The 22,925-nt window shown below is 39.0% G+C and overlaps 2 protein-coding genes across 2 annotated transcripts in view; both read right to left on the bottom strand.

Annotated features, from left to right (window-relative positions):
• The window catches only part of LOC136844728 (uncharacterized), a 49,345-nt gene extending 40,020 nt beyond the window's left edge, over window positions 1-9,325 (bottom strand). Inside the window, exons 1-7 of the mRNA XM_067113965.1 lie at window positions 9,157-9,325; window positions 7,494-7,644; window positions 4,933-5,357; window positions 3,495-3,562; window positions 3,133-3,286; window positions 2,161-2,361; window positions 1,750-1,993 (exon numbers count right to left, since the gene is read on the bottom strand). Coding sequence (XP_066970066.1) covers window positions 1,750-1,993; window positions 2,161-2,361; window positions 3,133-3,286; window positions 3,495-3,562; window positions 4,933-5,357; window positions 7,494-7,644; window positions 9,157-9,325 — 1,412 coding nt within the window. The remainder of the gene's footprint in view (window positions 1-1,749; window positions 1,994-2,160; window positions 2,362-3,132; window positions 3,287-3,494; window positions 3,563-4,932; window positions 5,358-7,493; window positions 7,645-9,156) is intronic.
• A 1,293-nt stretch (window positions 9,326-10,618) lies between these two features.
• On the bottom strand, window positions 10,619-20,889 carry LOC136844993 (uncharacterized). The gene is made up of 10 exons (XM_067114498.1): window positions 20,668-20,889; window positions 16,269-16,481; window positions 16,064-16,170; window positions 14,572-14,724; window positions 13,341-13,405; window positions 12,898-13,003; window positions 12,621-12,730; window positions 11,757-11,853; window positions 11,142-11,363; window positions 10,619-10,734 (listed from the first exon to the last, which is right to left on the bottom strand). Exons 4-10 carry the CDS (start codon window positions 14,666-14,668, stop codon window positions 10,628-10,630), a joined length of 804 nt encoding a protein of 267 aa, XP_066970599.1. The 5' UTR covers window positions 14,669-14,724; window positions 16,064-16,170; window positions 16,269-16,481; window positions 20,668-20,889; the 3' UTR covers window positions 10,619-10,627.
• Between the last annotated feature and the right edge of the window lie 2,036 nt (window positions 20,890-22,925).

Below are 22,925 nucleotides of genomic sequence, written 5' to 3'. Positions count from 1 at the left end.
AACCTTAACTCTTCAGTAAACTTTGCTCAAAGGCCGCCACTAACGTTCAGTTCATAACTGCGCAGGTATAACTGAGCGTTTGCGTCGTTCAGTTTTACTGCAGGGGGCGACTCCCCCAAAATAACTGAGTGTTTGTGGGCTCAGTTTTACCTGCACAGGCCAACTGCACAGGCATAACTGCGCGGGTACAACTGAGCTTTAGTAGGTTCAGTTTTGCCTGCACAGACTGACTGCGCAGGTATAACTGAGGGTTCGTGAGTTCAGTTTTGCCTGCGGGCCGACTTCTTCAAGAAATAACTGAGCGTTTGTGAAGAGTTTTGCATGCACACGCCAACTGCGCAGCTCGAAAATAACTTAATGTGGGTTCAGTTTTGCCTGCACAGACCGACTGTGAAAATAATAACTGAGGCAGTGTCGTTGAGTTCAGTTTTGCCTGCACGGGCTGACTGCACAGGTATAACTGAGCTTTAGTGGGTTTAGTTTTGCATGCACAGGCCAACTGTTCAGGCATAACTGCGCAGGTACAACTGAGCTTTAGTGGGTTTAGTTTTGCATGCACAGGCCAACTGCGCAGGTACAACTGAGCTTAAGTGGGTTCAGTTTTTGCCTGCGCGGACCGATATATAGATTTAACTGAGGTTCGTGAGTTCAGTTTTGCCTGCAAGGGCTAATCTAGTGCAGATAACTGAAAATTACCTGCATCCTTTAAAAATGGTTTTGGAATTGTTATAACTAAAGGAAATCAGTTTTTGTATGCATTACAGAGGCATAGGTAAATGAAAGCGTCTTAATCATGAATTTCTAATTTTTTATCGTTTCCTGATTTTTTAAAAACTTTTTAATCTTTTTATTTTCTATACTTGTGCACTTCGATATGTGTTAAGATTCTTATGGTAATAATAATGGACTTCTCTTAATTATATACATGTTGAGATTCTTGTATTTATCATTGTTTTTTGTTCATTTCATATATGTTTGGATTCTTATGTTAATCACTGTTTTTTTAAAATTTATAATTCATTACATTACAGTATGCATTATATCTGAAAGAAAAATTCAATATGTTTACAAATGGAACTGAGAAAGAGAAATCTTACATCTTGCAAACAGCTCAGATGGAATTAGGTTCGTGTCTTGAATGGCTAAACACGCGCAAGTGCGCAAGACATACGAGATGCACAGGCATTCTCACAAACTCATTAGGACATAGAAATTATTCTCTACCTGTATAACGTGGCGAGAGTTTTTCTTTTTTTAAAGTGAGTTATAGAATCAGTCCTGTACTTGCGCCAATGGAAGGGACGTTTGAATGCAAAGGCAGGGAATGTTATTCTCTCTCTCTCTTTCTCCCTCCCTCTCTGTACTGAGAAAAACAATTGCATATTTTATTTTGTCTTTACAAACATGAATGCTTTTCAGTTGTAAGTTCTGAAATATACATATATACATACATACACACACACACACATATATATATATATATATATATATATATATATATATATATATGTATGTGTGTGTGTGTGTGTGTGTGTGTGTGTGTGTGTGTGTGTGTCTGTGTATCTGTGTGAATAATGAATAGTAAAAAAAATTATGCTTTGACCATCCCAAGCCATACTTTTATTTATTCTCAAATAGCATTACTCACGAATGCTGAGTGCATGTACTGTATATGTTAAACATGAGCATATAAAACATACTTAAATAATAGATCATATGTTCACCGTGCTACTGGAAAAAAAAACAAACGCTAAACATCTGCCTATCAAAGACGTTTTAAAAGCAGATTTTGAAACGATGTTTTTCCCACCTTTGTAACATCCTTTCTTGACCTCCCAACCCGTCTCCGTGCACAGGACATTCTGGGTATTCGAGGAGACGTTGAGCATATGCCCGGGCAAGCAGTCTGCCACGACTGCCGCGCCAATTGTCCACACGGTTGAATTCGTCCACTGCACGTGGCTCTTGTTGACCTGGGGCTCTGCTATGCAAGCTACGAGGGAGAAAGTATGGCAGGTAGGCCTAGTTCATAGATATATGTTACGTAGGTAGGCCTAGTTCATAGATATATGCTACGTAACTCATAGATATACGTAATTCTTCATTTATTTCAAAGTACGAAACCAAGAGACTCAAAATGAACTCATTTAACATATTTACCATTGCACGGGAGGATGACAGGAGGATCGAATGCGTAACCGGTGCCATTGAAAGAACAGATGATGGTCTGCGTCGTGTTCCTCTCCGCCGTTGCCATGTCTTCCGGGCAGAAGAAGCTGGCGGTTCCGTTAAAGAACCGAAAGTTGTCGTCAGTGGCGTTTTCCAGGGTTTTAGCAGCCTGGGACAACGGTTCGGTGCATACTGGGGGAAAGTGGGCAAGACACGATGTGTTATACTCATTCAAATATCGTTATTCGTTGCGTGACTTGTTTATCTTCATTCTCGGAGGACTGTTCACTATGTTGTTGACCATTTTGACTGATTCCATAAGAATGTGTGCACATTTTGAAAGCTAAAATAACGAAATAACGACAGAGCATCGACTATATCAGTGTGCTGTAACATTAAAGAAGTTGTACGAAACTGTCTTCACATGATATCTATGAAAAACACACACTAATTTGAAAGTCATAAGTATTAGGTCGGCGATAGCTTTATGCATTCTACACCTTACAGTATATATCCAAGGTTATGGAAGCGAAGTATTAAATATTTTGATAAAAACTCCTTGATCTTTAAAATGGAAATGTCAGAGATATACCTACAGGCATTCTATCGATTCGAATCTATGAGAATTAAATCTGAAGCATCTGATAAACATTCTTAAAACGCGAAAGTCATTATTATTAGGTCTGGTATGTTAAAAGTCATTCATCAATATCGAGAATAGTGACAATTAGGTCTAACATACGCCAAATAAACATTCATCTTATCCCGTAAGTTATTGAGATTAAATCTGGGATACGATGATAGACGGTCCTATGAATCGAAATGAATGAGTAATAGATATGGAGATACTTTGATAAAATTCGTCTAGCATAAAATTCGTGATGAGTCTTATAGCTCGAAAGTCGTGAGGATTAGGTCTTAAATATACTATAATAAGCAAGAATTGGAGCTCTCACTATCTACCTTCAACGGCTAAACAGTCTTTCAGTTGAGGATACCAGTCCCCTAAGACTCCGATGCAGCTGATGTTTTGTTGAGTGACAGAAGTATTTCCCCCGACGAAATATCCAAGATGACATCTGAAGAATTTAAAAAAATAATAATCGTTTTTGTTTATCTTGCCCAAGAAATGTGGTTTTGGTCACTAGACCGTGGCTTTGGTATCCGTAGGAAACTCGTTTAGTTTTCTATAAAGAATGTGATATTTTATATCTATAAGAAGCGTAGTAATGTTTTTATTATTTTTTTGTCTATCATTCTTCAATTCCCAACTGCATTAAAAACGCATATAATTGGAAGAAAAAAAAATCTTACGTATAGGTCGCCGTCTTTGCACCAGAGTTCCATACCCTTGTCATGTTCACTGTTGGTTCAGGAGGTAAATACAAGCAATCTGCAAAAAATGGTGATAAGGAGAAATGTTAAAAAAAATAACTTAGAGGCTCATTTCCATCAAGCAAGATCTAGTATACGTTTCCAAATCGACAAAGCTTAGAATTACTTTCCTAGTCTACCCTCTACTAATCTAGGCCTAAATGAAGCCATGTGAAAGATAAACAGAAAGAAAAGTAAAGCCAACTAGACTATATCAGAAACCAAAAGACTGTTTGACAGTAGCGCCCGCAGAAATTTGATGCGGGGGTGGGGGGGAGCACCTTTCCATATTGGGGGTAGCACTCTTCCATATCACACAGTCTCTCTCCCCCAAATTGATGAAGACCCTGGCCCACCTAGGAAAGTTGTCCCACCAAACTGCAGATTTATATACTGTTTTATTTTCGGATATCATCACAAATGAAGCAAAATTAATTTTGCAATAAGAAATACCAAAATTATTAGTGAACGATTCAAAAATCAAAATGGCATATGAATTAAATCTTTCTTTCGAAATTTTATAATCTTATAGTGGCTTTGATTAATCTTAGATTATCGTGAAAGACAAACTATTTAACTACAATATAAAGTCAAGTCGTCTCTTGACCTTTCTAGAAAATGTATCGGTGACAGAAGAAATAATTTCGTAATGATTTTCTGATGATGCCCTGTGAATGATTTGACAAGACCATTCAGTCGATCTTGTCCCATTGTTGCTCTTCTATAACTCTTGACGAAACTGCGTGTAGGAAAGCTCCTCTCGGCAGATGCAGAAGAAACAGCCAAAGATGCATATATTTGTGACAGCCTTCTAGTTACTGGGTCATTTTCAGAACACCTTTCTGAAGTCTCGCACGCTGACAATGGGAGAGAGTTCTCTTCAACTGTATCCCACCTTCCTCTACAAAGTTTGTGTTCAACTTCATGTTCCTCAGCATCGGTTATATGGTCAAGTATATAATTGTTCATACATATTCAGTGCAGGAACCAAGTACTGGAAAGTGGTGCGACTGAAATAACTTGGCATCAGTGAGCACAATGACCTGGCAACACTGATAATTAACAAATCTATCATGAAACTGAGCAATGACGAAATCCAAAAATGGCATAAATATTCTTCTGCACTACTATATAGGGGGTTAGATCTGTATCGCTGACTGATAGCTACTCTGGCCATTTTAACTTCAATATTTAAGGTACTTGAAATTTCTGTGGCAGATTCGAAACATTTTTGGAAGCCTCTGTCATTAGAGTCACCTACAAGGTCTCCCCTCTCACTATAATTTTTTTTCACCTCGACTTGAGAGGGGGAGCACGTGTCCAAGTGCCCCCGACCCCCTACGGACGCTACTGTTGTTTAAACTAGAATAAAATCTATATTTTACTTACTTATCGGTCCATACAGTTGACATACGGCTACTGTAACATTGTCTGACTTCAGAGCGGCCGGAAGAAGGTTCAGCGGGTCGCTAGCGAGTGCAGGAACGACCAGGAATCGCCATAGTTGAGAGGGAGAAGGTGAGGTTCCCGCCATAGTTATGACGTCATTAGACGGGGAATACAATCCGTTGAAGGTCCAGTTGCCCGAACTGTTTCGAAAAAAAAAAAAATGAGAATGGTAGTGAACAATACGCATCTGCAATATCACTAACGAAATCATTATGGATGAAACGATGCGTGGGGCCAGAGAAAAGAAAGTAAAATTAGGAGCAAAGTTACAGAATAAAAAAAAAAGTCGTGAAAGGATTATGGAATGGTTAATGTTGAGACATGATTCAACGATGATTGAGGATAGTGAACGCAGACTGAATAAACTAGCAAAAGGATTGGGGAATGCATGCCAGAGGAGAAAATTGTGAATTATGGAACAGGTGAAGCAAAAACTGGCATATGTATCTATCTTGACGCCAAGATAGATATGTATGAAGAGATATAATTAAACTAGCTCTCCTTTAAGAGAGATAAATGTGGATGTTGAATGTGAAAAAATAAGTTTGAAGCTGTTGAAATTAATTACTTGTGCCGCATATGCGGTAAAAGAAGAACAGAGAGGATGAGTTGTGGAAATATGTGGAAGAGAACGGACTGTGCTAGGAGGAGAGAGAGGATCCATGAAGTGTAAGAAAGGTACAGTGCTTGTGTGTGTGTGTGTGTGTGTGTATGAGGGTTCAGTGAAATATATATTCTTACACATTAAGAAAATTCGTCTCTCCAGCCTGTTAGCTAGGAAGTCAAATTTCATGGCGGCAGGAGGAGACCCCCACTAGGGCGGACAGAATGTGGGCGTCCTTCTGACAGAAAGCTGTCAGGGCCCAAGTACAGTTCATGATAGTAAATGGGCCGCTAGGCTGACCCTTAGTTAGTCTTAACTCTAAGACCTATTTCCCTATGACCTTTGTGCTGGCTGTTATTTGCTTCTTTTAGATGTACCGGTCCTGTGCTCGCCGCGAGAATCAGGGGGACAACGCCATGACCTGACTCGCTCTCCCCATTCCCTGACACCAAAGTACAGGGTCGCTTCACTCTTTACTGCGCTAAGTCTGGTGCTTCTGTCCTCCCACATTGGCCACATGTCGGAACTTCTAAGAGAGTTGCCTGAATCCATTTTCTGCAAGCAAGCTCCATGCACAGATGCAATAAGGTACGTCTCGAAGTCGCAAGTAACGCCAGTGTTCTTTTCCTATTCCTGAATTTCTCTCAATTTTCAGTATTTCCAGCCTTTCATTCTCCTAAACAAAGTCCCTTTGTTTCTCACATCATAGCATGAACATTTTCCCTCATGACTTGATCCAAGCCTAAATTAAGTTTGATCTATGAAAATAATTAGAGCATTCCCACCATAGCATTATCATGTGCTAATTAAATCTAATTAATAATTCCCTCCACCTGTGAATAATTAATTTCATGTGAGAGAAAGTCTTTACACAAATTAATGCTGACATGGAATTCTTTTCCAGAATCCTGTTTTCTGGCTCTTCGTGTTCTGCCCCTGCCCTTGCGAACCAATTGCCTTAGAAGACTCAACTCTATCTTGCTACGGGCAAGATACTTCTGCAATCGATAGTCTACAAGAGCCATGCGTTAGGCCCCTCAAGCTTTAATGTTGTGCTAATGTAAAATAATTTTATTAGCCAGTCTCACTTGAAGTGTTTTTTTTAATATTCATATCTGAGAAGACTGTAGCCTTCTCAGATTTATTTATTTGCTAACTGTAGCTAAATTTTTTTATGGAACATTGCATGTGCCTTGATTTCTGAACTGCCAGCCTGTCCATGTCAATTCCTAGTAGCAAATCTGTAAATAGATTAATTTAATCTAATTGACTTGTTTGAAAAGTGACCTTCCCATTTTCTTTGAATAGATGTAATATCAAGGTAAGTCATAATGTTTATTACATTTATTGCTTATGTTCTGAGATCTAGGTGTTGGCTCCTAAGGCAAAATTTCATTCAAAATTATATTTAACTCTTCCAACCAGACTCAGAACATAACAATATATATATATATATATATATATATATATATATATATATATATATATATATATATATATATATATATATATATATATATATATATAAGTTTATATATATATATATATAAGTTTTATATATATATATATATAGATAGATAGATAGATAGATAGATAGATAGACAGATAGATATAGATAGATAGACAGATAGATAGGTAGATAGATAGAGATATAGATTATTATATAAATGCATGGATGCATATTTTGTGTACTTACACCTCATTTAGACCAATAGCTGTGACTGTTGACCCCAGAGGTAAAATTGTTTTCTGAAAATGAATAAAATACAATTTAGACAAATCAACCCAAAAACTTTTAATATTCTTAAGTAATTCCAATCACATTAGCTGGAACACACACAACTCCATGACATTAATTTTCAAAAGACAGGTCACTCACGCGGACCAGCCCAGCTACGAAAGAGGGGTGTCCAGATCTTCTGGGTATGCCAGCGATGCCCCGTCCTTGCTGCACTCGGACTGGGCAGAAAGGAGGTCAGTAACGCCCCCAGCGACGATGACCCTGTAGCAGAGACCTCTGTGCTCGCTGTAGGGGCGTGGACATGTTCCTGAAAGAGTAACGATCGTTTAGTAAAAGGGTGGTATACTATCGTCGGTCTAGATGAGTCTAATTCTCTCCACTAGCAACGCGCAGACTCGTCTCTGACGCTGTTTCCAGAGGCTTCTTCAGAGTCTTCTTCAGCATTGGCACGTAATGCGCTTCTATTCATGGATCGAAAGGAAGGCACGTAGCAAATAAATCCTTCGGTGACCCACTAAAGTCATAACAAACCACCCCCCCACCCTGCATTCAATGGTATGTTAAAGGAAAGATGTCTTTACAGCACATAAGTCTAAACAATACGCTCATCCACCCCTCTTTTATCCAGCTTTGGCAGTAACCATGAACATACTGACATGATTCCGGACTGGAGACGTTCTCGCCAAGTTAGTATCTCGCACAACATTTGAAGTTAATTGGTAAATTAGACTCATAGGTCTACTACTTAAGGTCGCCACTAACGTTCAGTTATACCTGCGCATTTATGCTTGCACAGTTGGCCTAACAAAACTGAACCCAGTAATGTTCAGTTTTGACTGCACAAGCATAACTGCGCAGGTATAAATGAACGTTAGTGACGGCCTTTATAGGAAAGGCCTGGTGGCAGTTGCTGGTATTCCAAAGTCACTTAGATAGTGGCAAGTATGCTTGTGGAAAAGATATTGTTTCCATACAATACCACAAGAAAACTTTGGAATATAAACTGGCACTGGAATATATAATTTAGGCCAATGGTCAAGTGCTGGGACTTGTGAAGTGGTTTAGAGTTGAAAATAATGTTAAAACAACTGTTAGGATAGGGTGGAAAGTAAAATGGAAGAAAGAGAGTATGAACGGAGATGTGGTAAAAGGAAGGAAAGAGGCTGCATCTAGGGGCCGAAGGGACGCTACAAGTCCCATACGTAAGGCCTACAGTGCACCGCGTGAAGTACTTTGAAGCACTAACCCCTCGGCCTGGGCGGAGTTTCACCCAACTTTTCCACGGCCCTCTGGCAGTCAAAAGATCCCACTCATAAACAGAACTGATTGGTAACTTCAGAAGGATCGAATGGTTGCTATTGGCCCCTCTTCCAATCCAGTGACCATCACGCTGAGGCCCTTGGTGCTTACGCTTAATTAAGCAAGATCTCTGGCGACCAATAGCTGCAATGGGTTAACCAGCCCTCTAGGTAGACTTCCCTCTTTCAGAAACAAAATAAATCAGAACTGCAAAATTTTCTTTCACTGTCGAAATCCTGTTGAGCTACTGCATACGGATTATAATGTTTCAGACTAAGCTTATGGTGATTGTAATCCCAGTACACAGTTTTAATATAAACAAGGTATTGAAGGTCTTAGGTCAATAAATTACAAAGCCCCGTATTCCATGTATATAAAAGATTACCTTTTTTTTAATAAGACAACCGCTCAAAAATATTCCTTTTCAATATCGCAACGAAATTAGCAACCTAAGACTGACTAGAAATTCGTGATCTATCTCTCATATGGAATCTTAATCATACAAACCTGTATAGCTTACCTGGATACTGACAGACAACTTCAGCTGTGGAATCGTTGCAACTCTGCAACTTGTAGTAACCGTTTTTGGTCACCGTGATGCACTCCTGCTCTGAGGTGACCTTTGAAAGAAAGGTAGATTCAGAGGACACATGCTTAAGGATAAGTCTATGGCCTTTGTGTATAAACATCTACACATATACACAGTGTGTGGGCAAATAGTTGAGTATATAAATACTTATTTCTCTTCATGACTAAGTAAATGAAAAAAAAGAATGAATACTTTTCTATTTTGTAAAAAGCGGGCAAGAAATTCTGTATCCACAATTTCCTATCGGGTTTGAACATCGAAAACGTCTGTTCAGAAAATTTATCATTTACTTTTTATGCTCGGAAACGTAAAAATCGCCCAGAATTACCGAGCAGTTTTGACTGCAGTTCAGGAACGTTGGAAGCGGGTTTGTAACGTTGCTCCCACCCCTGTAAAGACAGATGAAAATTCAAATATTTTTGTGGGCATAAAATGTCCATTGACAGTTTTGTTCGTCAGTATACGAATACCATGTTACAAAGCTCTTAAAGAAACTATAATAATGATAAATAGCTTCCTGTACCTGTAATTATAGGCAGCGAAGTAAGAGGTTCCATTGGTCGCAGATCCAAGCTCCGACCTGTTACCGATGAACGCCAAGGATGCGTTCTTTTTGGCGCACCTGTTTTGGAACAAATGAGAATGTCCCTTGTTTAACGAATTTAATTGTCCTCTCTCATCGTATTGTATAGAGTCTATTTTCTTAATGTAAGGGAAATTGGATCAAACAGGCAAAAAATACAGAGTATATTAACCATAATATCAAATATACTGCGTATACGCGTGCGAGCATGTGTGGGAGCTTCACACTACATACAAGACGTGTTTATTTTTACATCCAATTTATTATCCTTCGCACTGTAACTCATTCTCTGCCACTTAACCATGCCATTAAGGGTTATGGATTTTATCCATTGTCGTTCATTTCATCTAATTTTGGAGCTCGGTATCATTTTATTAACGATTTCCTGATTTTTCCCACGCCACGCCACACTTGACGCTGTTGGTTTCATTAACCATGGAAGTTGGCAAGGTCGGCGCCCCTGTCTCCTAAGTACCACGTTTAGCTGATGCTTAAAATAAACATTAAATAGCTGGTGCAAAGGGCAATGGGATAAGATTAGGATCGGAAATCAATACAGCAAATTCTAAATTCATTTTGCTATTTCTGATAGAGTTAACCCCATCATGAGTCTCAACGTTCATGTGTATGCAAGAAGAAAAGTTGGACGATAGATCAGTTCCAAACAGATAAAGCTTGGTGATGATTGACTCTTGCCAGGTTCTTCTAAAGAGGAAACTAATTTGATAGTTAGATAAAAATGGAATTCACACACGAGAAAATCTATTGTAACTACGATTGCAACAATAGATAGCAAAATGAAATCAGCTGCTTTTATACTCACGTGAGAGCCCCACTGACGAAACCAAACTTCAGCGGCGCAGAGTTAGTGAAATTGTAGCAGGATTCCTGGTAGCTCGACTTGACGAAGGAAGCCGGACAGTTGACTGTCGAAAGACGCAACGAATGAGCCTACATTTGCTGCTGGTTATGACCAAACTCTATAATAAAGTGCCACTAAGATGGAATTTAAAATTTAGGCCTAATGCCAAGCCCTTGTGCCTGTGAGGTCATTCGCTGCTGGAAGTCAAATTGAGAGCAAAAAGGTTTGAAAGGGGTAACAGGAGGAAAACCTCGCAGTTGCACTAGAAAACAACTGTTAGGAGAGGGTAGGAAAGTAAGACTGAAGAAAGAGAGTATGAACTGACTATGTACAGTAAAAGGAATGAAAGGGGTTGCAGTTAGGGACCTAAAGGAAGCTGCAAAATGAACCTTAAGTTATGCCTACAGTTCAACGCAGGAGGTGCACTAAAGGCACTTAGATGCGGCCTGGTTGGAAAAACAAACGACTTACGTTCGCAAGGGAGATTGAGAGTCTCATTCCACGTCGGGTAACTTCCACCTGCGGGGCCTGGCAGGCATTCCACAGTCGCGGATGTGTAGAGAACGCCTCCTGGACCCTTCATGGTGTGGATAGGGTTCCAGCACTGGAACGTCAACTGTTTGCCAGGGATTCTCTCCAGTGTGTAGTAGGTAGATTTCCCAGACAAGTCAACGCCGAATGGACAGTTGACCACTGCATGAAGAAAAGATATGACAGGGTCCATATTTGCGATAAATAATGAGAATTTTTCATGAGTGAATGAATTATTGAATGAATGAGTGAATAATTTTTAACGATCACCAGCGCTGAAACGAACGAGTGGTTGTTGTGTCACTTTTCTATCACACTGAAGCCAGATTGATTTGGAGATATTAGGCTATTATTTTTGTTCTAATCAGAAAAAAAGCACACTAGACGACCATATATCATTTTTCTTCAATTAATTTCCTTGCTTGGAACTGTTAGAACCATTCCTTCAGCTAATTGCCATGAGCTACCAGTCACAATAATCAAGATGACAGAATATGAACAACGGATAAGATGAAACTGTCCTAATTATGATAAAGCTGTCAGCTGTACACTAACCTCTGTCGTAGGAGAGAGGCCTGAATCTTATCATCACGCTGGTGGTTGTCTCGTTGTTCCAGAACCTCCAGCGAAGACCCGGGTCAGTGAGCCAAGTCTTCATGTGGGAGAATATGAAGAAGAAGACGGACGCTGTCAGAACAGATCTCTTCAGAGACTATGAAAGATCTCCCTTTAATTTTCATCTGAACGATTTACTAGTTTTTCATTGTTTTTACGTTACTTTTTAATCAAAGCCCCTTTTATTAGTTTTCTGTAAAAGAAAGCTATTGTGCCGGCTTTGTTCGTCCACACTTTTTCTGTCCGCCCTCAGATTTTAAAAACCACTGAGGTTAGAGGGCTTCAAATTGCTATGTTGATCATCCACCCTCCAATCATCAAACATACTAAATTGTAGCCCTCTAGCCTCAATGGATTTTACGAACTTATTAAGGTTAAATTTAGCCATAATCGTGCCTCTGACAACGATATAGGACAGGCCACCACCGTCCCGTAGTTAAAGTTTCATGGGACGCGGCTCATACAGCATTATACCGAGACCACCGAAAGATAGACCTATTTTCGGTGACCTTGACTATAATCTGTACAGAAAACTAGATTGCGCGGAAGAAACTTCGGCGCATATTTTATATACTTGCTTTATTATATCATTTCATAACAGGTAGAAAATGAGAAGAATGAAAAAATTGCAATTATATAAATATATGTATTATGTCTGTATGCATGTATGTATATATCATAGCATACCGTGCAAGTAATCAAGAAGTTTTGTCAGTATGGAAGACCCGATAAAGTGTCTTTACGAGGATGAAAGGTTTTAAACGAGAGAGAGAGAGAGAGAGAAGAGCTTTCTAAGTCACATACCCAGCTGGCATAGGCGCTTTCGAGAAGAACCGGGTCGGTAGGCGCCCACCAGGCGCTTTTGTTCGCGGGTTTTCGAAATGGATAGCCAACGTGCTCGTCCAGGTAGCTCCCTAAAGATAAAAATAAAGAAAATATGTTTCCTCATTAAAGGTAAAAGTTTGTTTATCTCCAGACATTATATGTTTCAACTCATTTAGCAAAAAATAAAACTTCTCTGAAGAGTAGGTCTATAGATACCAAAAAAAAACCTCTGAAGACTAGGCCTATAGATACATACAAGCGGCTCCGTATTTTTGCCCAACACTCAGTAGAGAGAAATCGGGGTTAATGACGAAATTGTCGTAAGAGGCTTCGTACAGGTAGCCCCCCCTAGTTAAAATGATCTGGAAAGGAGTAGACCTACATCAGAAAGATGTTAAACTGTGCATATGACATACAGGTATACGCAAGGTTGTCGAGCCATGGACAACAGACACAGGAGGAAGAAAAATCCAGAGTATGGTGTACTCGCAACTGTGTTAAGGCCGCCACTAACGTTCGGTTATACCTGCCCAGTTATGCTTGCATAGTCGGCCTGTGCAGGCAACACTGAACCCACTAACGTTCAGTTTTGCCTGCACAGACATTTATCTGCGCAGGTATAACTGAACGTTAGGGCGGCCTTTAGTGGAGTGAGCGCAAAGGAACTAAGAACCAGCGACCAGACCAGTGCACACTTACCTGTAGTACTAGGGGTCTTTGGATGTTACTTCCGTTCCAGTTCATTTCGAGCAGCGTGTTGAAACCTGTAGGGTTTTACAGTAAGTATAAATGAATAAATGCTAAATATAAAGACTGTCACGCACGCTTACCATCGCTTGATTGTACAGTGAAAGATAATGAAACAGAACTAAAATTAACTGGACTGGAGCCGTTTTAAAGGAAAATTCCCACTACTAATACTATTACTAGTACTATTCGCATCCTGCTCATTCAGACTGGTTGCCAGCAGCGTGGAAGAGACCTTGCGAATCCACAGAAGACGTGTAGCTTTATTATGTTATTATTATTATTATGTGTGTGTGTGTGTGTACTCAGAAGATGAACCCCATTTATATGGAAAAAGCCCGCAAAGGGCCACTGACTTGAAATTCAAGCTTCCAAAGAATATTAAGGCGCTCATTAGGGAGCCGTTTAAAAATTACGTAATGCTTGAGTGTGACGTTGGGGGGGCGAGGGGGTAGCAGCCACAAGTAACATAACATTTTCAGATTTTTTTCCTTTGCTTCTTTTGAAAAGATATAAATGCAGAAGAACAAATGACAGATTGTAAAGTTTATGCAATAGACTTTTAGTATATTTTAGTGACATTGAGAATATAGCATTTATTTTATTTTTATTTTTTATTTTTTTTGCATAATTATCTGATTAAAAAATATTACAAACTCAACCCTTGTTTGTACTTGAACCTTTTCTATTACATGTATTACATGACATATAATAATATCACAAACTCTGCCCTTTTCTGACCTCCGACATTCTCTACCTTATTGCGTAAATATAACTTAGAAAAATATCACAAATGAAATTAATCCTCTTCTAAACATGGCACAACAGAACATTTTAATTTTCAAATTTATCTGTGATTCTTTAATATCATAACATAGAAATATTCATAAAAGCCCAAAGGTCATAATTTCCAGGTGTTAGGCTAGACTTTAATATATTACTGCATTAAAGAAAGAGAAACATCCTAATTCGGGGGCGGGGTTACTAGCCGATGTTACATAATTTTCTAGGGGGTGTCTAGACATACGTTATGGAGCGTGACAGCGGGTGGTAAAAAATTACCAAAAAAAAAAAGTGTTACGAAATTTTTGAACGGCCCCTTAGGAAGTAAGAGAAGGTAAAAGGAAATATAGAAAGAAGATATCTCACTCATTAAAAATAAAAGATAAGTTGATAAATTTACCCAAGAAATAGTTGTCGTCCTCCGGCCCGTTTATGGGTCCGCTGTAGTTTTCGGCTGGAAGATCCTGGAACACCGTGTTTCCAGCCACCGCCTTCATCAGCAGCGTCCACCCGCCGCCACCCGGTACTTGCTGTCTGCCAGGTCACACCACACCTTTTTCGGAAATGAGACAGAGATGGTGAAGGGGTTTTGAATGAATCAAGCTTTTTATTATTTTTTCTTTTTTCAAGAGACACGACCCCCTTTTTTTTTTTTTTAATCACTGGTGTTAACTATTACAGAAATTCCGACTCTTTTTTTTTTTGGAAAATCTCTGGTGTTCACTGTACAGAATTCAAGACTCTTTTTTTTTGCAAATCTCTGGTGTTCACTATTACAGAAATTCCGACTATTTTTTTTTTTTTTTAAATCTCTGGTGTTCATTATTACAGAAATTTATCATAGATGATTTCTGCGCACAACTGATGGCAAGATCAGTGTATGTATATATATATATATATATATATATATATATATATATATATATATATATATATATATATATATATATATATATATTTATATAATATCCCCATTTCAGGAAGCCCTTCCCGCCCCCACCCCCCCTTTAATTGCCCTTTGGTGCTAGTGATGTCTTACCCCCCACAGTATTCTTTTCCACGTAGTAAGTCATATGTATACCAAGTTTGGTTGAAATTGCTCAGTGCATTTCAGAGTTATCCTGGAACATACACATGTACATACATTTATATATGTGTGTGTGTATGACTGTGAAATATCTTCTGCTGAAACAGAGTTCCATCTAATGGAAGGAGCCCAAAAAACGGCAAAAGGTAGAAAGTTAATGCTATATATTTCGGAGAACAAATGTCTCCCTCGACAGGCAAGTATGAATGAAATAAGAATTTGCAGAAAAGTGGAACTCTTGGTATGAATACCGCTTTTCTGTGATTCTTATTTCATTCATACTGCTGTCAGGAAGGCTTTTGTTCTCGAAATATATATCATTAACTCTCTGCAAACATTCTAACGGGTTCAACTTTTAATATAATATATATATATATATATATATATATATATATATATATATATATATATATATATATATATATATATATATATATATATGTATGTATATGAATATACACATTTTTAAGTGTGTTGTATTATATCTTTCAAAATCCATCTTAGACGCACTGACCATCGAAGTTGTCATGCCAAAGTATAACTTTTATGCAAGCCGGTATATTATCAGTTGACGTTGTTCTTCCAGTTGTAATGCTAAATCAAGCAATCAATTACTCTGTGCCCTTGTGCTTTCTGCAACCATTCCAACAACATGCGGAACTTTAATTTTACAAGTAATTGTGACAAGGTTACTAATTTTTTTTTAAGAAGAAGAGCTAATACGAAGGCCGACCTCTTTTATAGCCCAGGCGCAATTGGAAGAATAAGGAAGAAGAAGAAGAGTTGGACGGGAGAGTCCACTTACCAGCACACAGTTTGACGTAGCGCTTCCATCGGGAGCGACTGAGAAGAAGCCTGATACGTTGCTGTACTGGACAATCTCGGAGCAGTCTCGTACTACAGGCTTACAGTCTGTGAAAAAAAGGAGGATCAATAGGTCACTTACTACAGATGCAGTGCGACAAAAGTCATTAATTCATTTATTCAAAGAAACAATGAGACTAGGTTACCTTCCATGCACGAGTCGGTGATGAGAGTCCACGTTCCGTTGATGCACTGAGCCAGGCCGCCCATAGTCTTCCCGGAGATCCAGGTCTTCTGGCTGGTGCATTTGTGGACGACGGCGTATTGCGTCTTCGTCGTCGTCTCCGTCAGGTTGTAGCTCAGTGTTGAGCCGGTTGGGGCCGGGAACGTGTAGGGGCTGCAGTTTTGGATGGAGAACTCTGCAAGCAAGAATTTATCATTTCCAATTCCCACTCATCATGTAACTGAATTGGCATGAAACTGGCTGGAGCCGTTTCATGGACAGTTCTCTATCAGTAGTACTACTAATACTAATGCCATTCGCATTCCTGCGCATCCCAGCAGATAACAACTGTATATGAATTTGTTAATATGTCCTTATTTTATTGATAATATTAATACCTCTGCAACCGAAATAATCTAGTTATGTCGCTCCTTCACTGTAATAAGTTCTGGATGTTATTGTCTTGTGTTTTAATAAAGTAAATCTATAGGTTTAAGAATGCATTTCAGTGTGGGCTTGTTCCATATGAAAGTGGTTCATCTTGAAGAATAATAATAAAAATAATAATAATTACAAAACTCCATTACCTTCAAGAGTAAACAAGTACAAAATGCACCGAAGTTTCTTTGGCTCAATCGAGTTTTCTGTACAGCCGCTACAGCGTATAATCAAGGCCACCGAAAAACTGCTGAGACCAGAAGGCTGCAATTTGTTGCGTTTGATGACTGGAGGGTAGATGATCAACATACCAATTTGCAGCCCTCTAGCCTCAGTAGTTTTTAAGATCTGAGGGCGGACAGAAAAAGTGTGGACTAAAAAAAGTGAGGACAGAAAAGGTGCGGACGGACAGACAAAGCCGGCACAACAGTTTTCTTCCACAGAAAATTAAAACAGGAATAACCGTCACCATTATAAAACTTGAACTTAGGCTGAGCTGTTCATTTCCCATATAAAGCAACCATACTATTTTTGTATCCAAGAAATGTTCCCATATTTTGATTGCCTTTAGGCCTACCATTCTGATGACGAGGCAAGTTTTGTGTGACACTAGCGCTTCGTTGGGCGAGTCGGTAGAGCTGCGGACTGTCACTCGATGGGCCGGAGTTCAATTCCCCGGCCGGCTGATGAAGAGTTAGAGGAATTTATTTCTGGTGATAGAAATTCACTTCTCGCTATAATGTGGTTCGGATTCCACAATAAGCTGTAGGTCCCGTTGCTAAGTAACCAGTTGGTTCTTAGCCACGTAAAATAAGTCTAATCCTTCGGGCCAGCCCTAGGAGAGCTGTTAATCAGCTCAGTGGTCTGGTAAAACTAAGGAATACTTTGTGCGATACTTCCTCGAATAGACTTATCTCCGAGTAATAGGATGAGGAAGGTAACTTACTTCTTTCTTCCGTTCTCAGGGAGTATGTGAATAAACTGAGTGGCGTATTTGCTTTTGTTGATGAGCATTTACAAAATAAAAAAAATTTAAGCATAGGCTTATTTCTGATGTTTAGAGAAGCTGAATATTTTACGGAAGCTTCTTTAACATGGACTATATATATATAAATGATTTCCAGTTGTTGTTGTAACATCTGTCTTCAAAAGCCAGTCCACAGTATTCAAACCTTCTGTGTTTCCAGACACCCTTTTCCGTGTACATTTCAAAAGTGTGGTATACGCGTCCATAAGGCCTTTCCCTCGCCCAGCTCAAAATCATACGTTGGTTCAGTGGTTGTGAGCTATTTTTACGACATGGCAACTTTTCCAGCAGGGTTTAGATTCATTCAGCACATAACAAAGAATGTTTATGTGTGTAGCTTAATCTTCAATACAAAAGAAAAAGAAAACATCCAACATATCAGAAAAGAAAGAGACCAGTTCCAATAATATTCCAACAAAGCCTTGGCAATCGCAGACTGTTCTAAGCTCAGCCGGGTTTCGTTTCTTTTGTCAAATCCGAGAAAAAATGCGTTTGCGGCACAAAAGATTTCGATATTTACCTCCAACAATACTTCAATTAGTTTGAATAAAAGGCGCAATATCTCTTCTAAGCGTGCGAAATATGAAGGCGAGGGAATTCAGCGGAATATTATCGATTACAGATTAGCTCTTTTGGAGGACTCGCTGGACTGTAATGGATTCGCGCATTCAACCACTAAAAGCTGTAATTTAAGACACCCATTCAATATTTACTGCTTACAGCTTAGCGTGACAACTAATATTTACACATAATATGAATAAAAGAAGTTTCCATAAGTAGTAATAGTGTCTCCGAAACGGCTTTTATTTATGGAATTGCTATGCATTATTTACAAAATAGACAAATACGGTTCCAAGGCGTTTTCATATAGACCCTTTGCCGTCAACGCTTGCTAGGCTTATCCTGTAAATCATATGTGTCATCTCTACCACTAATGTTGTAATATAATAGCCACTATGGCCTCTTAACTGCCCTGTCTCCTCATATTAGTTTCGGGAATGCTTAGCAGTCTAAAAGCCTTCAAATCTGGAAGGAAATGAGTCGAAAAACTATCACGGGTGGGATTCAAACCCATGCCGGCTGGTAGACAAGTTAGTGGTCTAACCAGGCGAGATTCTACAATCATCTTACCGAGTAAGGAGTGTATATTACTCCATTTCTTTTCAGGAAATAAGGAAGTTTCCAAGCCCTTGTTACAATTAGGCCTATATTCCATTAAAAAAATGTTCCTAGCAAACTCCTTTCATGTCACGAAGAATCCGAACACCAGACATCAACAGATATACAAAACAGAATACTCCCGTGTTCATAATGCCCAGAATTCTCTCAGAGAGCGCAAAGTAGGGCCACATCGTCAATAAGCAAAGCGATGCATTTATGAAAACCAGAGGACCAGGAAGATATTAAAAATTGCGCTTGGCTTAAAATAAACACGACTTCTGCTGTCTGCAGCCAATTACATAAACGCAATAAATCACAATAAAAAAGATAGGCCTATATATAAACAGCACGATAAGCTCAGAGCGCATTAAGTTCACGCACAAATTCTCGCCTCCAGAGAGATCACCTTGATGACATAAGATAAGGCAAAGTGGGCAAGTAATATACTTGCTAAGAAAGTGTTTGCTCATTTTATTTAAAAAAAATATACATCCTGCTTGAATTATGTGCACGCCTGAACTGGTTTTGAGGAGCTCTTGGCACGATTCTGAAATATTAAACTTTACAACGTTCTCGTAGTGCACAATTTCTCATGCATCCGGATGCAGTGATTACACTCATTCGTTTGGCAGAGATTGTTGGCAGCCTTTCTTCAGTGAACTGTAGAGTATTAATTTCAAAAGAGTATTAACAAGAAAGGCTGTAGATATTTCAGATATAGGCACAAAGCGTTTGAAAAAAGTTAGAGCTAGAGAATTATTCAAATTAGAAATTCTTTAGGGTGCAAATGTATACTTCGAAACCGATGCAATGTTTTACACACACAAATATATACATATGATGGTGTGCATGCATATAATATATATGATGATTGTATATGCGTGCTCATGTGTAACTTGCGTATATCATTGTGTTCATGCATTTGCATGCGAGTAGTGGGAACGTGAATGCATTTGGAAAAGGTGGAAAAGAATAAATGCAGGCTATACTGTCCTGGTTTACACCTGATAATCAGACTTGTGTTTTTCTTTAGTAAATGACTGCAAAAATTTAGAATCATTCTGAATCAAGACTGAGGAACAAAAGGGCTTTCGTAGTCTCGAAGTAGATCATAATTGTCAGGAAGAGAGATTATGGAAAAAATTAACAAAATTTATCGCAATCAGGTGTGTGTATTTCTCTGGATTTGAAAGAGAGAGAGAGGGAGAGATTACATTCATGAAAGCAGGCTTACTTTTGTGTTTAACGTTGACGAACGGGCATAAGATATTGCAATACATTTGAGGAAATACTTTATTCTATGAAGCTACGTAACCATGCCTCTCGGTGAATGCTATTTCCAGTTGGCCTAGATGGTAACATATTATACCATGGTGGATAGAGTTAGTGTTGAATGCGTTGTCTCTTCGGCTTCAACCCTAGACGCATGGCGAATGGCCTCTGTTAAAAAGTACTAGGATATGGCGACGGGTCATTGGCCATAGCCAGGAGCTGCCTATCCTTTGGTGTATTTAGTTAATGAATCCACCATGGATGAGGAGGCCAATTGCACCATGCGTCTTTGGAGGCAATGATAGAGATTGTGATGATGATCTAGGCCAAGGTCTATTCTTTAGACCTTGATCTAGGCTTAGTCGAGGATTGCTTGGAGAGCGAGGATTCAGGGAAGGAAAGCGGCATTACGAGAGAAAAATGATTTCAACATGCAAATTCTGAGCCATATACACCTCAGGGAAACAATCAAAATACAACCTACCATTTCCAACTGGCGCAGAGCAGTTCTTTTTCTCGTTCGTCCAATCGCCGTTCACGCATTCGGACACAATGACTCGTTTCCCATTCTCAAACGCTTCCTCCAACGGCTTCTTGCAGCACAGGAGCCGTACCAGAGGGTCGTCCGAGTTGCAGGCAATGACATTGCTTGCCAGTTTAGGCTCACTTAATGTGCAATTTGCTTCCACAGGTACCAATATAGCAGCTGGGGAGAGAAGGGAAGAAAGGATTATGTTCTATCACTAACTTGGACATACTGTTATTCTAAGTCTGAAATTCCAGTTCATCACCTTTGAAACGTGGAATCAGACATTAAGAGGAATTTTAACCGTAGGGGCAATAGACCATTGCTTGACCTGGTGGGTATAGTATTTACAGGCTTGCTCAGAATATTTTTTTCATAGCAATGCTAATAGTTTAGATAAAAAAAAAATCTGCATAAAAGAATCCATTGCAATTTATGGGAAACTGGAACCACCGTCCTTGGATTCACACTTTATCTGCAAAGCAACTTCAAGCATCTGGCAGCAGAAATGGTGTGTTTAGCTAGCTAGACCTGTCTTTCTGTGTTTATCATGTACTCTGGTGTTACACCGCAGAATACACTTATTCACTAATACAAAATGAAGAAGCTCTCGGCTTTAAAAGAGATTTAGAGTGAAGCAATACACAGTGTGCAATAGACGGCGGGTAATGAAATTCAGCTCGAGTAAATCCAAGATTTAACTACATAGTCATAGCACCATTTACTGCGTGTTAACAGCGTTCATTTTCTCAGCCCTCTCTAATCTGATGTTATCGGCTGCCGGAAAGTCAAGTATGGAGAGAGAGAGAGAGTACGATTTCTATCTTTGGCGCTAACATTACTGGAACGTTCCTGTCTAGATTTCAGTAGCATCTTGCAACTGTATTCTATAAAAATTTAGATGAGATTGCGTATAACAATAGCTCTTGTAATTACTATTTACATTTTTTATATGGCCATCTTCATGTGCGTGTATTTAGGCTTACATGATATATATTGCCTGACTGTTCATATTTTCTGCTTATCACACGAGATGCTACATCTCGGATAATTACGGCAAAAAGCTTTCGTGCCTAATATGCTATCTCGACATAAAAGTATTCTGACTCATTTCGTACTCATTAATGGCGTAAAGCTCTTTATATATTCAAGATGTTTGCTCGCGAAACGCATTAACGCTGCTAACTGTCGAAAGGTCGATAATCCTCTAGAACCCAAGGCCGCTAAGAGTCTAGAGCGACACGCAGCATAACGGACGGAGAGATTGTGGGAAAGGAATAATTTTTATTTTCAGTTGTGAATTAAAATGCATTCCTCCTGCAAGAACTATAATTATGATCTCGACGCCGTCCAGCTGGGCCATTAACGCCAATTGATCGCTTAGTTGAACCACTTGGGAACTCGGCTAGAAAGTATATAAATAATGATTGGCAGTAGCTTTCCTCCGGTGTTAACGCAGGTCATGAATTTAATATAATTACCGTGTGGGCCAAACAGAGCCGTTATAGAGGGTTGCTTAATTTAGAGCCAAGGTCGTGATAATTCCGATATTCAGAGGATATTATTGAGCTCATTTGAAATCATGTGGTCAGTTACTGTAGTCTCGTTGTGTTGTTGGATACAGGTTCATTCGTTTTGATCGTTAAAACTGATTACCGAATGAAACGGATCAGTGGAACAAAGATTTTTGCGAAAACACATCCATTTCTTATCAAACCACGCTCTTTTTTTTTCAAAAAGTTAAAATAAAGAAATAAAGTTAAAATGCTGTGAGTGACTTCTCAAGGCTAAAAATATTTGTAAGGAATAGAAACTAAAGATTAAGAAAAAAAGTAATACAATGAAGGGGTATGATGAGTCTAAAAGTCTACGGGCAAAAAAAGACGTGGCGATATTATCGTAATAACGAAGATATGATTTGTAGATGCTGCTGTAATCTTGAACATTTTTTATCCTTCCTTATTGTAAAATAACGAATCTTGCTGAAGAACTTAAATAGCGAAATATTAGGGAGTATTTTGAAATAATTCGGTCGGGTGACAAGAACTTATAGGCCTATTGAATGCAGTTTAAGAAGGAAGTTCGTTCCCCATTCACCGTTGAAATGAATGAACGTGATTGTAACGGACTGGAATGGAATGGAATATAGGATTTAGGCCAAAGGCCAAGCACTGGGGTCTATGAGGTCATTCAGCGATGAAACGAAAACTGAGAGG

Source organism: Macrobrachium rosenbergii, chromosome 13 (genome assembly GCF_040412425.1).
Source record: "Macrobrachium rosenbergii isolate ZJJX-2024 chromosome 13, ASM4041242v1, whole genome shotgun sequence".
NCBI classification, from domain to species: domain Eukaryota; kingdom Metazoa; phylum Arthropoda; class Malacostraca; order Decapoda; family Palaemonidae; genus Macrobrachium; species Macrobrachium rosenbergii.
The sequence above is the reverse complement of the archived record's forward strand: the minus strand, read 5'-3'. Positions and strand labels throughout refer to the sequence as shown.

Coding starts and splice junctions, on each gene's coding strand:
- LOC136844993 (XM_067114498.1), bottom strand. CDS start 14,668: ATGAAGGCGGTGGCTGGAAACACGGTGTTCCAGGATCTTCCAGCCGAA. Junction 13,004..13,340: donor AAAGACCCCTAGTACTACAG/GTAAGTGTGCAC, acceptor ACTCCTTTCCAG/ATCATTTTAACTAGGGGGGG. Junction 11,364..11,756: donor GCCTCTCTCCTACGACAGAG/GTTAGTGTACAG, acceptor TTCTTCATGCAG/TGGTCAACTGTCCATTCGGC.